The sequence below is a fragment of the Mus caroli genome, unplaced genomic scaffold (assembly GCF_978045245.1).
Source record: "Mus caroli unplaced genomic scaffold, Mus_caroli_1 scaffold_13, whole genome shotgun sequence".
In the NCBI taxonomy this organism is placed as follows: domain Eukaryota; kingdom Metazoa; phylum Chordata; class Mammalia; order Rodentia; family Muridae; genus Mus; species Mus caroli.
Window position 1 is genome coordinate 112,104,606 of NW_028227268.1, and position 15,868 is coordinate 112,120,473.

At 37.0% G+C, this 15,868-nt stretch overlaps 1 protein-coding gene across 3 annotated transcripts in view; it reads left to right on the plus strand.

The window, feature by feature from the left end:
- Positions 1-15,164, plus strand: part of Zpbp (zona pellucida binding protein) — a 155,874-nt gene extending 140,710 nt beyond the window's left edge. For all 3 annotated transcript variants that reach the window (XM_021177972.3, XM_085829110.1, XM_021177973.3), the window contains exon 8: positions 14,642-15,164. In XM_021177972.3, coding sequence (XP_021033631.1) covers positions 14,642-14,736 — 95 coding nt within the window. In that variant the 3' untranslated portion in view covers positions 14,737-15,164. The remainder of the gene's footprint in view (positions 1-14,641) is intronic.
- The last annotated feature ends 704 nt before the right edge of the window (positions 15,165-15,868 follow it).

Consider the following 15,868-nt stretch of genomic DNA (forward strand, 5'->3'; position numbering starts at 1 on the left):
GCTATGCCAGTGCCTAGCAAATACAGATGTGGATGCTCACAGTCATCTATTGGATGGAACACAGGGCCCCTAATGATGGAGCTTGAGAAAAAAACCCAAGGAGCCAAAGGGGTCTGCAACCCTATAGGGGGATCAACAATATGAACTAACCAGTACCCCAGAACTGTGTCTCTAGTTGCATATGTAGCAGAGGATGGCCTAGTCTGCCATTAAGGGAAAGAGAGGCCCCTAGTCTTGCGAACATCATATGCCCCAGTACAGGGTAATGCCAGGGCCAGGAAGTGGGAGTCAGTGGCTTGGGGAGCTGGGCAGAAGGAGGGTATAGGGGACTTTGGGAGTAGCATGTGAAATGTAAATTATGAAAATATCTAAAAATATTTTTACAAAAATTCTAACATTTTTTTTTCATTTTGTGTGTGTGAACTAACAGATGTTTTTATTTATGGAACCATTCAGTCAGTTTTTTAATTGTCTTTGAATTGAATTTGAATTGTCTTTTATTTCTTAGGCTACCCAAAGCCTGGTCACCTCTTTTTCTCTCTCTTTTCCCTTTTGGTATTTCTACAATAATTGCTCTCAACTTTTCTTTTTCTTTTTCTTTATTTTTTTTTGTGTCTTTTATTTACCTGTTTTCTAATTTTTAGTGTTGCTTTCATTCTTCTGGCCATTTATCTTTTTCTGCTTTTCATTGATCTTTTGCTTATATATGAATGTAGTGATTGAATCTCTTCTTTTATGATGTTAGTTTTCAGCTATAATTATTCCTCGAAGTATCACTAGCTTTAAACTTTTCATATATGTCACCTATTAGTGTTCAAGGAATTTATCTTCTGGTCTCTATTTTGACTTTTAATCATATATGAAGTTGAATTTTTCTTTTTCATGCCAATTGAAGTAATCATATGGTTATTCCTTTAATTCTGTTTTTATGATTAACATATTGATTAAAATATTATCTATAAGTGGACATAATATAAACAACACATCATCTTTTTGGCTTGTAGTTTTTTTTTTTCTTTCTAGGTAAGAAGTATACCATTTATTAAAATCAAAATATTTAAATCCCTTTTATATACTGATGAATAGACTGTGTCAGTCCTCTTGCAGAGATTTTTTTTTTTAATTCATGAAAGACTTTGGCCTATAAATTTAATTCATTTTTTTCCCTGTGCTTTGACAAAATTCCCTTAGGTTAGAAGAGAAAGGGTATATTTTAACTCACAATTGCAGGTTACAGTCTGTCACAGCAGGAAGCTACTGCATTGGCAGTTTATTATTTTTAAATCTAACTTCACTTATATTCTCAGGACACAGGCAAAAATGAAGCTAAATTCTTGACCAAAGTATCACATGAATGGTCCCATGCTTCAGGTATGGTCCTTGTTCCTCTCTGAAACGTTATGAGTCAGGCCTGCAGTGTCCATGTCTGTATCAACATTATTATCTTCTAAGCCCTTAGCAGAATGGGCTTAAGTTCTGCTTTATAACATTCAATGGCTTTTTTGACCAAAATTGGAAGCTCTTGTACACTCTAGTCACAAAACACAATGATTCTGTATTGTGTCAAGTTGACAAAACTAGTCATTATATGTTCTTTGTAAATATTTCATAGAAGTTTAGTTTTAGGGAATTATTTCTCAAGTGAGCTGTTATTCTCCCATGTTGTGATTTTTTAAAGTAGTGTTATGGTTTGAGTCTGGAATGTCCTTCCCAGTTCATGTGTTAAATGTTTGCTGCTTAACTGATGGTGCTATTTTGTAGCTGTGATGCCTTTAAGAATTGGCTCCTGGCTGGTTTCAGCCTGTATGCTATGCCTTCTCGATTATGCCATATGAGGAGCTGCAGCCCTTCATCAATTTGTGAGAGATTCAATCAAGGTGTATAAAAATTTTTAAACATGTTTAAAACATGGGGCCTTGTCAAGAGCACTTAAATCCTTTGCTAGTACAATGCTACCCTAGGGAGGTATTTTCCTCCTGAGTAAGGTAACCCAATCACAAAAGAACACACATGGTATCCACTTACTGATAAGTGGATATTAGCCCAAAATCTCAGAATACCCAAGATACAATTTACAGACCACATGAAGCTCAAGAAGAAGGAAGACCAAAGTGTGGATACTTTGGTCCTTCTTATAAGGGGGAACAAAATACCCATAGGAAGAGATACAGAGACAAAGTGTGGAGCAGAGACTGAAGATATGACCATCCAGAGACTTCCCCACCTCAGGATCCATCCCATATACAGTTACCAAACCCAGACACTATTGTGGATGCCAAGAAGTACTTGCTGACCGGAGCCTGATATAGCTTTCTTCTGAGAGGCTCTGCCAGAGCCTGACAAATACAGAAGTGGATGCTTGCAGCCAAGTATTGGATTGAGCATGGGGTCCCAAATGGAGGAGTTAGAGAGGACTGAAGGAGCTGAAGGGGTTTGCAGCCCCATAGGAGAAACAACAATATCAACCAGTCAGACCCCCCAGAGCTCCCAGAGACTAAACCATCATCCAAAGCTATGGAGGGACCCATGGCTCCAGCCACATATAGAGCAGAGAATGGTCTTGTCAGGCATCAGTTGGAGGAGAAGCCCATGGTCTTATGAAGGTTATAGACCCTTGTATAGGAGAATGCTAGGGCCAGGAAGTGGGAGTGGGTGGGTTGGGGAGCAGGGGTAGGGGGGAAGCTATAGGGGTTTTCTGAGGGGAAACCAGGAAAGATGATTATATTTGAAATGTAAACAAAAAGTATCTGATAAAAAATTAAAACAAACAAAACTGCTCAGACATGGGCCCCTGCAGCTTTGTCTAAATGAGTCCAGTTACCACCCGAGATAGAATTGTTGATGAGCTACTTGTTTGTCAGGCATGCAGAATACAAGTGTTACTGGATCATGAAGGCTCATTTTCAGATTTCAAGGGCAGTTCTAGGAAGCTAGGCCTTGTGTGACAGGATTAGAGTCTCTGAGAAGACAAAAGGTGAAATGGTGATGAAACAGAAGGCACAATGGAGCTTCAGAGTTCAAGATTCCAAGAATATGGAGTGATTGCGGAGGATAGCTGTGGACAGTGAGCAAAGCCATTGCTACAGAGACACCATATGGGTTGCAACCAGGTGGAGCTACCAAGCCCATTAACATTCATCAGACCATGTGCCCTGACTAGACATGGAGCAGCAGAATTTAATATTTACTGTGCTGGGCATTAGTCTTGCTTTCATTTAGTCTGTTTCCTATGTCTCCACCTCTTCCTTTGAAATGGGAATGTTTACTGTGTCATTGTGTTGGGGAGTATGTAATTAATCTGCTTTTTGACTTTAGTATAGACTTACAACTAAGAGTTTGAATTTTGCATTAGAATTCTGGGCACTTGTTTTTTAATTGATGTTTTTATGATTGATTGTTTTTTATTTTTTTGTTTGCAGCAATGGAACTGTTAAGACTTTGAGAACACTAGATGTATTTTACATTAATTGTTGTCCATGAACCCAGCCCAATTAGCTGGCTTACAACGCTATATATATATATTGTTCACTAAAATTATTTTGGCAATGTTCCTTTCTTCTCTATTCTATGGAGTGGAGTAAGAGGCAATGGTGTTAGTTCTTCCTTAAAGATCTGGTTAAATTCACCATCTAGGCCTGGAAAATTTTTTAGCAGCAACATATTAAATTGCTGATTCAATCTTATTGCTTGTTATAGAACATTTCAGTTGTTTCTCTCATTCACTCATTTGATCTCTGCATTTCATTGGTATCTGTTATAATGGGTCTCTTATCCATCTCTAATTTATTAGTATTATTAGTATGGTGTGTTCTCTCTCTCTCTCTCTCTCTCTCTCTCTCTCTCTCTCTCTCTCTGTCTCTCTCTCCCTCTCTCTCCCTCTCTTAGTTTAGCTAAATATTTAATTTTCTTATGTTTTTAAAAACTAATTTTTGTTTCATTGAATCTTTGCACTTTTTGTTTTTATGTCTGCCCTGATTATAATGATTTCTTTCCATCTTCTTACTTGTGGTTTCAAAGAACTAGACAACACAACCTTAAAGTCAGAACCTTAAGGTGTATCATCATGGTATATATTTGAGATCTCCTTATTTTTTGTAGTTTTAAAATTTTTTCTAAATAATTTCATATAGGCACACAATGTATTTAGATTATATCTACATCAACTCCTTTTGGATATTTTCCACCTCAACTCTTTTTAAAAATATATATATATATTGGTCCATTGAGTTCAATTATTGCTATCGTATGTACACAGTATTATTAGCCATGAACTACCTACCCTGGGTCAAACCACTGAAGAAAACCGAATCTGTCCCAGCAACCATAAGTTCCCAATAGCTCCTCTGCTAGGTGTAGGGCTTTGTATGGTCCTACTCTCCATACTGGAATGACCATGTGACATATTGTCTTAGTCTTGTGCCAGTAACCACAGCTGCTTTGAGTTCATGAATTCAGTGGCCCTGTTTTGTCTAGAATATACTACCTTGTCCCAATCTTCTCTGACCTCTGACTATTATAATCTTTTCATCTCTTATTAACCAATGTTCCTTGAGCCTTATCAGGGAAAGGAATACATGTCCCATTTAGGGCATGAAGGGATAATGCTACTTAAAAAAAAAAGTAAAATAAATAAAGGCCAGTGTCAGCTATAGTATTCCCTGTTGAGTTGTGAGTTAGGGGGTTCCTAGAAATCCCAGACAATAAGGGCTTTTGCATTTTTCCTGCTTAGGGACAAGAACTGATAGTAAATATCATCTTGTTGATACCATACTCTCTTAGTTATTGTTTTACTTCTGTGAACAGACATCATGATCAAGGCAAGTTTTATAAAGGACGGTATTTAATTAGAGCTGACTTATAGGTTCAAAGGTTCAGCCCATTATCATTAAGGCTGAAGCATGGCAGCATCCAGGCAGGTGTGATGCAGGTGGAGCTAAGAGTTCTACATCTTCATCTGAAAGCTTCTAGGAGAAGACTGGTTCCCAGGCATCTAGGACAAGGGTCTTAAAGCCCATGTCCACAGTGACACATGATATGACTATAACTCCTAATAGTACCACACCCTAGGCCAAGCATATACAAATTATCAAACACACTTTGATCACATCACGTGGAGAAACCAAGCTTGTATGGACAAGGAAGCTACCTTTCTGTTGGCTAGCCTTTATACTGCAAGAAGGTGTTATGTAGGCTGATGGGAGCGAAAAACTATCAACAGTCTTCCCCAGCTGTGAACTCTGGATTATAATAATGACGGACCTGGCAAGATACACCCATTGATGCAATAGTGACATAAATGTTATGTCACTATTTACATAAATGTAATCAACAGCTTTCTAATTAGATATAAGCCCTCCATAGAAGTGAACTCATAATTGATCAACTATGAAAGCAGTCTGTTAAAAGGACACAGTTTCAAACTATCTTCTAAAAATTCATTCTTATATTAAAGGACTGGTCCAGTGAGTCTACTTTATTTCTGTCGTTTGGGTGTCCATGTGAAAAATTGTTGCAAAGTCCAAGTCATGAAACTTTTCTCAATTAATTTTTTGTATGTATGATTTTATATTTTCAGTAAGCAATACATTATACAATATACTTTGACAATGCTTTCCCCTCTCCTGACTCCTCTCTCCATTCCCTACCTACCCATCTATATACCCCCTCTATTTCCTATATATACCCCCTCTATTCCCTACCTACCCATCTATATACCCCCTCTCTCTTATTGTTAAAAACAGATTAGTAAAAAACAAGAAACACTCACAAAAACAGAATCCAAAATATTAAAGCAAAAGGCAATTAGTGTTGGTCAATTATTTTGGACATGATGAGGTCTATCCCTGGGTGTGGTTAGTATATCCAGTAATCAATTGGAGATAAATATTTTTCTTTTCTTTTCTTTGCTACCAGGTATCAATTGTAGATACCATCTTTTAGTGGTGGGAGGTCAGATCCACTTTCTCCCCTTGGGTTAGGACACCATTTGTTTTGAATCTGTACAGACCCAGTAAATGCTGTCACTGTCTCTGAGTTCATATGTCCTGTTCTGTCTGGAAGACACTGTGTCCTTCTGAGCCCTTCTACATAGATCTTTGAACCCTGACAGAAGGGGTTTGATGGAAACATCCCATTAATCACTGAGTGTTCCAGAGTCTCTCACTCTCTACACCAATTGTTTGGTTGTGTGTTTTTGTGTTTAGTTTTCATCTACTTCAGGAAGGTCTCTGATGATTGCTGAGCAAGGCACTGATCTGTGGGTACAGAAGAATGTTACTAGAAGTAATTTTGTTAGTATGTTATTTTTAGCGGAACAGTAGTCCTGTGATGTATCCAGTTTCAGGTTTCTGCTACCCCATCAAGCATGGCCTCCATCTCATGAAGTGGGTCTTAAATCCAATCAGAGAGTGGTTGTTACTCCCAGTGATGTTTGTTCCATGAATTTCCCATATCATGCATGCTGGTCACCAGTGTTGGTCACAAGGTTTGTAGCTGGGTTGATGATTGTCTTTCTCCTTTGCAGCTTGCAGAGCACCTTTCTAGTACCATCAACAGTAGTGAGTAGGAGTGAAGGCTCTAGGTCGGCATCAACTTGACTTCTTCATGTTCAGGGAGATTTGCGCTGTTTTCCCATCAATTTGTAGAAAGCAACCAATAGTCTTGCTAATAACCTGAAGTATTTGGTGGTTTCCATGTGGCCCTTTTGACCAGAAACTCAACAAGATGTAACTTACTGGTGGCAAAAGAGGTTTCACTTGGTGGCTTAAGAGACCTTTTTCTGAATTTAGTGAGATGACTATCTATGGTAGATCAAATTTCCTGATTTACAGATGTTGAGCCATGCTTGTATCTGTGGGATGAAGCCAACTTGGTCATATTATATGCCACATTCTAGATATGAGGGAAATAGTTATCTAAAAGAAGGATTAGGAAATGTTTTTTCAGTTTCTATTTTTTCAGAATAATTTGAACAGTATTTGTATTAATTCTTCTTTAAAGGTTTGTAGTAGTCTGTGGATGAATCCATCAGACCTTATTTGGTTGGGAGACTTTTAATAACACCTTCTATTTCACTAGGGGTTACATGTTTGTTTAAATTACTTATCTGATCTTGATTTAACTGTGGTAGGTAAGATATAACAAGAAAATCATCCATTTCTTTTGTTTTCCTATTTGATGGAATACAGATTTTTAAAAGTATATACTTATAATTCTCTGAATTTCCTTGGCATCTCTTGTAATGTTTCTCCTTTCATCTCTAATTATATTAATATGAATCTTTTCTCATTGTCTTGTAGTTAATTCTGTTAAGGTTTTGTTAATGTTATTTTCTAAAAGAGCTAGCTCTTAATTTCATTGATTTTTCATTTTTTTTTTTTTGTTTCTTTGCTGGCTTCTATTTCATATATTTCATACCCCCTGACCTCCAATTTGAATATTTCTTGTTATCTACTCTTTTGGGCTGCTACTTCTTGTTGTTATAGAGTTTTCAGGTGTGTCTTAAGTTGATAATATGAGATCTCACTCATTTTGTTTGTTTAATGTGAGTAGTTAATGCTATGAATTTTATGTCTTAGAACCACTTGTCTTGTCCCATATGTGTGGATATGATGTATTTTCCATTTAATTCATTTCCAAAAGGTTTTATTTCCTTTTTATTTCTCTCCGGACCCATTTTTTATTCAGTAGTGAGTTGTTCAGTTTCTATGAGTTTGTATATTTTCTCTTATTTCTGTTTTTGTTGAGATCCAGCTTTAATCCATGGTGGTCAGATAGGAGGCAGAGTATTATTTCCATTTCCCATATCTGTTTAAACTTGCTTTGTGTCCAAGTACTTAGACAACTTTGGAGAATGTTTCTTGGATTGATGAGAATAAAGTATATGGTTTTGTCTTTGAATTAATATGTTCTGTAGATATCTGTTGTATTCATTTATGATGTCATTTAACTCCATTTCTCTTTTTAGTGTTTGTCTGCATGGCCTGTCTATTGGCAATAATGAGGTATTGAAGTCATCCACTATCACTGTGTAAGGGTCAGTGTGTGATTTTAGGTGTAGTAGTGTTTCATGAACTTGGGTACCCTTATGTTTGGTGCATAAATGTTTAAAATTGCAATGTACTTTTGCTGGATTTTTCTTGTAAGTATATAGTATTCTTTGCTACCTCTTCTGAATAGTTTTGGTTTGAAGTGTATTCTGTCAGATATTAAAATGGCTACATCTGCTTGCTTCTTGGGTTCATTTGCTTGGAATACCTTTTAACATCTTTTTACTATGAGGTAATGTCTACTTTTGCTAGTAAGATGTGTTTCTTGGATGCAGCACTCTGTTTCTTCTATGTTTTTGTTAAAATTTTTCTGTGCCTTTGATCTGGCTTTATTCTCTTTCTTCTATTTCTATTATTTGTAGGTTTTTTTCCTTTTCATAGTTTTTAAGATTTAGTAGATGTTTGTCTAGAATTTTTCATACTTAGCATTTTTGTTGACTGAGCTATCACATTTCTTCTCCTTGTCTTCAACAGCTGAGATTATCTGTATTTTGAAATCTGTTTCTGAGCCTTACCTCTGAGGTTTTCACTTAATATCCTAAAGTTTTTATTGTCCCTGATTTAAATTTATAGTTTAGGTCATTGATATTTTAAATTCATTTTATATATGAAATCAGATAAGAGTCCAACTTTAGTTGATTTTGTGTGAATATTAATTTTTGCAACTTTGCAACATTTGTTGAATGAATTATCATTTTGAATTGAATATCTTTAAAAACTTTTTTTTATTAAAAAATTTTTACTAGATATGTTCTTCATTTTCATTTCAAATGTTACCCTGAAAGTCCCCTTTACACTCCCCTGACCGACCCTGCTCTCAAACCCACCCACTCCCACTTCCTGGCCCTGGCATTCCCCTGTACTAGGGCATATAATCTTTGCAAGACCAAGGCCTCTCCTCCCAATGATGGCGGACTATACCATCTTCTGCTACATATGCAACTAGAGACACAAGCTCAGGGAGTACTGGTTAGTTCATATTGTTGTTCCTCCTATAGGGTTACAGACCCCTTCAGCTCTTTGGGTACCTTCTTTAGCTACTCCATTGGGGGCCCTGTGTTCCATCCAATAGATGACTGTGAGCATCCACTTCTGTATTTGCCAAACATTGGCATAGCCTCACAAGAGATAGCTATATCACGGTCCTGTTGGCAAAATCTTGCTGGCATATGCAGTATTGGGTTTGGTGGTTGTATATGGGATGGATCCCTGGGTGGGGCAGTCTCTGAATTGTCCTTTCTTCCATCTCAGATTCGAAGTTTGTCTCTGTAACTCCTTCCATGGGTATTTTGTTCCCCACCCTTACCAATCCTAAACCAGATAGGAGACTAATATCTAATATATATAAGTAACTCAAAAAGATAGACTCCAGAAAACCAAATAACTCTATTAAAAAATGGGATTCAGAACTAAACAAAGAATTCTCAACTGAGTAATACTGAATGGCTGAGAAACACCTGAAAAAAATGTTCAACATCCTTAATCATCAGGGAAATGTAAATCAAAACAACTCTGAGATTCCACCTCATACCAGATAGAATGGCTCAGATCAAAAATTCAGGTGACAATAGATGTTGGTGAGCATGTGGAGAAAGAGGAACACTCCATTTTTGGTGGGATTGCAAGCTGGTACAACCACTCTGGAAATCAGTATGGTGGTTCTTCATAAAATTGGACATAGTACTACCGGAAGATCTAGCAATACCTCTCCTGGGCATATACCCAGAAGATGTTCCAACTTGTAATCAGGACACATGCTGCACTATGTTCATAACAGCCTTATTTATAATAGCCAGAAGGTGGAAAGAACCCAGATGTCCCTCAACAGAGGAATGGATACAGAAAATGTGGTACATTTACTCAATGGAGTACTACTCCGCAATTAAAAACAATGAATTTATGAAATTCTTGGGAAAATGGATGTATCTGGAGGATATCATCCTGAGTGAGGTAACCCAATCACAAAAGAACACACATGACATGCACTCACTGATAAGTGGATATTAACCCAGAAACTTAGACTACCCAAGATACAATCTGCAAAACACATGAAACTCAAGAAGGAAGACCAAAGTGTGGATACTTTGTTCCTTCTTAATCTACATTTTCTAACAACTTCCCATTCTCTGTGTTTTAGCTCATAGCCACTACAGTTTTGCCAATTTCATGGTGTTGGCTAGATACTTCTTGTTGTTTAATGTTTAATATAGATTCTGCTTGACTAGACTAAGAAGCCTTTAAAAGTTGTAAAACACACCACAAGTGTGGATCTGTGTTTGTTTACAAAAGGGAACTAGGGCAGAAAGTCCTTCACTGAGTGTGGGACATGCATAGACTAGAGTCAACAAAGCACTGAAGGGGAAAGAGGAAAGTGGATTGTGGTATTACTTTGATTAACAAAGGCACCCTAGGTATTTTCCCCCTCTCTGCTTCCTGGTCACCATCATGTGACCCACTGTTCTTATAATGTCTTCTAAACCATGATGAATTAACTTTTGAAACTCTTGAGCCAAAATAAATCTTTCCTCTCTTAGGTTGCTTCTCTCAATTATTTGATCCTATCAATGTTAATTTTAAATGAACCTCTGTACTGTGTTTTTTTCCACAACTTTAACATCTCTTCTTGCCACTAAAACTCTACCAGTTTCCACCATGCTTATCAATTTTTATGTTCTGGTTCTAATTTTTGCTTATCCCAATGGGTTGGAAGCAATATCTCACATTATTTTAATTTACTTTTCCCTTAATGAATATTGGTGTTCATCCTTTTTTATATGCTTGGTCTTGTGAATGTGCTTTCTTTCCTCTTCTTCTCTCTGTACAGTCTGGAGTGCTTTTAAATGTCTAATGTTACCAAGTCTTTGCTTACTTACTTAGTTACCCCTTGGCTCTACAGGCTCTTTAGGCATTTGTCTTGCATCCTTCAGTCATCTCCTGTGTTTGTGGTTTTCAGAATTGAACCTTGGCTGGAGTTCAGAGCTATACTGTTACAGAGTACAATTGGAAACGGCCCTGAGGGTAGAGTTGTGGTACTACTCAGTGGAACACAATGAGTAGAGAGTAGGGCTATTGTTTTGATTTGTTGTTGGTTTGGTTTTGGTTTTGTTTGTTTGTTTGTTTGATGTATTCAGTCACCTCACAGAGTTCTGTTAGGATGGGGTGGGACAAGAGTAACTAAATCCAAGATAAAACTTCTCACCATTTTGAAGACAGAACTTCATTGATCTTGTGTTAATTTAATTTTTGTGAATTGCCTAATTTCCAGAGCTCTTGCAGTATTATCTTGGCCAGTTGCCAGTAGCTTTTTTATGTATCCATGAAGGAATGAAAGCCAAAGTCTTCTTTTATTTTTTCTTTCTTTTTTTGTTTAATTCAATCTCTTTTTATAATTCAGATTTTATTCCCTTCCTGGTTCACCCTCCAACTGTTCCACATCTCATACCTCCTCCCCATCTCCCTGTATCCACAAGGAGGAGGTATGTTCCATATACCAACCCCCACCCCTCCTCAGACCTCTAAACTCCCTGGGGCCTCCAGTCTCTTGAGGTTTATGTGCATCTTCTCTGACTAAACCCAGACCCAGCAGTCCTCTGCTGTTTATGTTTTAGGGGCCCCATATCAGCTGGTGTATGCTGTGTGGTTGGTGGTCCAGTGTTTGAGAGGTCTCAGGGGTCCAGATTAATTGAGATTGCTGGTCCTCCTACAACTATTGCTGGTCCTTCTCCTCAGCTTCTTCTGTCTATTGGTTGGATGTAAATAGCTGCATCTGACTGTTTCAGCTGTTTGTTGAGTTTTTCAGAGGGCAGTCATGATAGGCCCTGTTTTTTGACCACACCATAGCCTTAGTAATAGTGTCAGGTTTCAGGGCCTCCATTTGAGCTGGATTTCAATTTGTGCGTGTCACTGGATCTCCTTTTCCTCAGGATGTTTTCCATTATTTTTTTCTTACAGTTCTTTTGGATAGGAACAGTTCTGGGTCAGAGTTTTTGACTGTGTCCTGGCCATCCCATCATTCACTTGATATCCTGTCTTTCTGCTGGAGGTGGGCTCTGGAAGTTCCCTCTTTCCACTGTGGGCATTTCATCTAAGGAGTCTCTCACCACTCAGGACTCTGGTACATTATTAGACCCAAAAGGATATGCATGATATTTACTCACTAATAAGTGGATATTAACCAAAAAAAGTACAGAATACCCAGGATACAGTCCATGGAACTCAAAAATGTTTAACAAGCTGAAGAGCCCAAGTGAGGATGCTTCAATTCCACTTGGGAGGGAAAAGAAAGCAATCACAGGAGGAGGGAGAGAGCAATGGACCTGGCTAGGAAAGGGAACAGGGAAGGAAAGAGAGGACTTGATCAAGTAATGAGGTGGGGAGAGAGAAACAGGACTGAAGTCCTGAGGACCAGAAGAAAGAATGGAAACAGGCAACCTCAGGAGGTAGGACGTGAGGGGACCCTCTAGAGTATTCCAAATCTTTTTAATAGTCCCTTGATGTCTTTTCTCTAATTTTAGAACATTTTAATAATTGTCTATGTTGCCTAGATTGCTGATATGGATAAGAACTTTTCATTGCTACCACCTCAAATGATATTGGTGGATCCTTTGCATATTTTATAATGTATACCATTTAAAACTTTCCTATACTTTCTTCTATTAAGTTGTATGCATTTTAATATATTCTAATCAATGTACCTGAAATACTTTTCTACATTTGTTCTCTGACTTTTGCATTTATGGCCTTTTATTAAGTTTTCAATTTAGTGTATATCAGATAATTTTATTTTGTTAATATTATTCCCTCCCCCTTTAGGAAATTTCATGAACATTTATTTTCTAAATTTCTTTTTTTAAATGTTAGTACTGGCTAGTCACCAAATGTTTCCTTTTGACCAAATTCAATAAATGTAGTTTGCTAATATTTTCCTATAGATTTAAATTATATTTCAAAAATTGTCTTAACTTCACTTAACAGAGCAAAATATTTTAGTATGTACTGTACTGGAAATAATGCTACAGACAAGCATTCTTGTGAAATATGTTGCAAACAGTGCATTATGCTTTCATGGTGATTTAAGAAGTTTGTTCAACATGTCAATATTTGTTCTTTAAGAAATATTAATACCTGGTTTGAGAGAAAGGTTGCTTTTGACACAATATTGTATTTCATCATTGGAAGTTTCATATATACTTTAAGTGTCTAAGGATGCTATATTATTAAACATAAAAATTAACTTTGTATAACCAATATTTTCTACATTGGAAATACCATTCCATCAATAAATCATCTGGTGTAAATTGAAGAACTCTAGAATAATGTATGGAGAATGCTACTTCTCCATAGGCAGTTAAACTATTTTTTTTATATTTTGGAAAGCATCTCAAACATAAATAACACAAAATAAACTAATATTAGGCAGATTTAAGTAGTAATAGAGTACTGACCAGTGTTGTTAAAAAGTTAGATGGTCCGTAGTAACCATGCTTTAACATGATCTGCAATCATTCACGAATGCTTGCAACAGGAAAAAGAACTGGTTAATCAGAAACCTCAGCCCAATTAGTAGGTTTGGTAGATCATTTGACCTGCTTTCCCCAACTTGAAATGTATATAGTCAGTTCAGGTGGCTACTCAGAGTATAGCATTTGTCCCAGAGTTAGCATTTGCTGAGTGCCTGCTTTTTTTATGTTAATATTATAAAGTTGCCTGTTACTGTTCTTTTGCTAACAAGGAAAGGAGTCTAGAGACTTGGTGGCTTTATCAGTAGGATTTGAACTTTCTTTTTAACCTGCTGCTGTGCAGTGACAGTTCCAAGAGTATTTGTGATAACAATGTTTACATATATGGAATGATCAAACTGACCTAGGTTGAGAATTTCCCCCAAATCAAGCGATACAAATTTTTCAAATGATACAAATAGAACTTGAAATGATGAGCATAGAAATAAGCTGAAGTCCTCTTGCAGCTCTTGGCTTTTTATATACTGAAAACATAGTTACGATGGACTCTCCTATAGGCAGTGTTACTTTATAGTACTGACCTCTAATGGATCCTGTTATAATTTAAATGATGGTGTAGTAAGCCTTTAAACTCAACAGTATAGGATCACTAAATTTATTTTAGGTGGGATTGTTGATCTTAGCCAGACTTATAATGGTAATTATTTTAGATGTATGAGGAGTCTTGAGTAGTCATATTTAGAGAAAGAAAACCATGATAGTTGCTAGCAGCTAAGAAAGATGCTAGAGAGTTACTCAGTTGTCATAGTAATATTTTACAAGATGAAAATATTCTGGAGATTTGTATACATATGAGTATACCTAACATTACCAAAGGGAACACTTAAAATGGATAAGGTGGTAAATTCCATCATAGATATTCTACTTCAATTAGAAATGAAGAACATTCATCAGACATGGTGGTATATACCTGTAATCCCAATACTCTACAAAGATCAGGAGTTCAAGGTCAACCTTGACTGTATGAATGTCTTAAAACAACAACATCTTAAGATTATGTGTGACAGCTTACATAGTGTTAAATTATGTAGCCCCATGGGGAATGTTGCTCATTAATGCATGTTTTATTCACAGTGGTCTGCAGCCCTGGATCCTTCAATCCCCGGGATGGAACTCACTGCCTCCAGTGCAACAACAGCCTGGTGTATGGAGCGAAGACATGCATGTAGGCCAGGGCCTTGTGGGACCCAGTAGCTCATTCAACATAAAAGTATATTTTTGAAGTACTAAAGTATAATAACTCACTATTATGCCAAAATTAAATAATCAGAATTTACAAAGATACGGTGTCCTCATTCAATCCAGTACTGTATGCATCATCTTTCTTGGTTAATGATAATGGTTAGCTGCATCTGATACCAGATGACTCCTTTGTCACTGCCTTTTAAAGATTTTGTCACTGCCTTTTAAAGATTGCTGGTGAGATGGCTCAGTGGTTAAGAGCACTGACTGCTCTTCTGAAGGTCCCAAGTTCAAATCCCAGCAGCCACATGGTGGCTCACAACCATCTGTAATGAGATCTGATGACCTCTTCTGGGGTATCTGAAGACAGCTACAGTGTACTTACATATAATAATAAAGATTGTTTCAAATGTTCTGTATTGGGTGATGTTAAAAGATTTTTCAGGAATTAAAAAAAAATATTCTTTATTTTTACTATATGTCACCTATATTCAGGCCATTGTATTTTATAAGAGCTTTAATCTTAACTTATAAAATTTTAGCTATTTGAACTTGGCCTTTGACAGCTCAAAGCCAGTTTCAAAATGCATGTCTTGGGTCTCGTTATTGCACTTGTTAATGGAAGACCTAGTCCTAGAGAAACTGTGGCATTTAATATCAGTGTATTTGGCTTAAATGATCAGTTGACAGACTCTTAAACCAGACATAGTAGCATAGGCCTTAATAATTTAAAGGTAGAGGCAGGAAGATCAGGAGTTCAAAGTCCAAGGAGAGCTTGGACTATGTGAGAACCTGCTGCAAAAATCTTACATTACCTTCTTGACGTTTGAGAATGTTTGAATGTTCTCAGTAGGCTGAAGCAGTTTGTCTCCCAACAATGCTTCTAGGACAAAGGATTAATAAGAATCACAGTTTTCAGTTTTTGCACCTTTAAAATGCACGCTGCGTGCCAGAAGTCACTGCGGCTACCACTGATACTATATTCTTTGGCATTGGGATGCCACATTGGAATATGAAGAGTTGCGTAAGTGTAAAGATTTAAATAGAGGAAAATCCACAAATAACTTTGGAGTCATTTTCTAAAGTTCTTATTGACCAGCCGGTTCACATTTGCTTCAT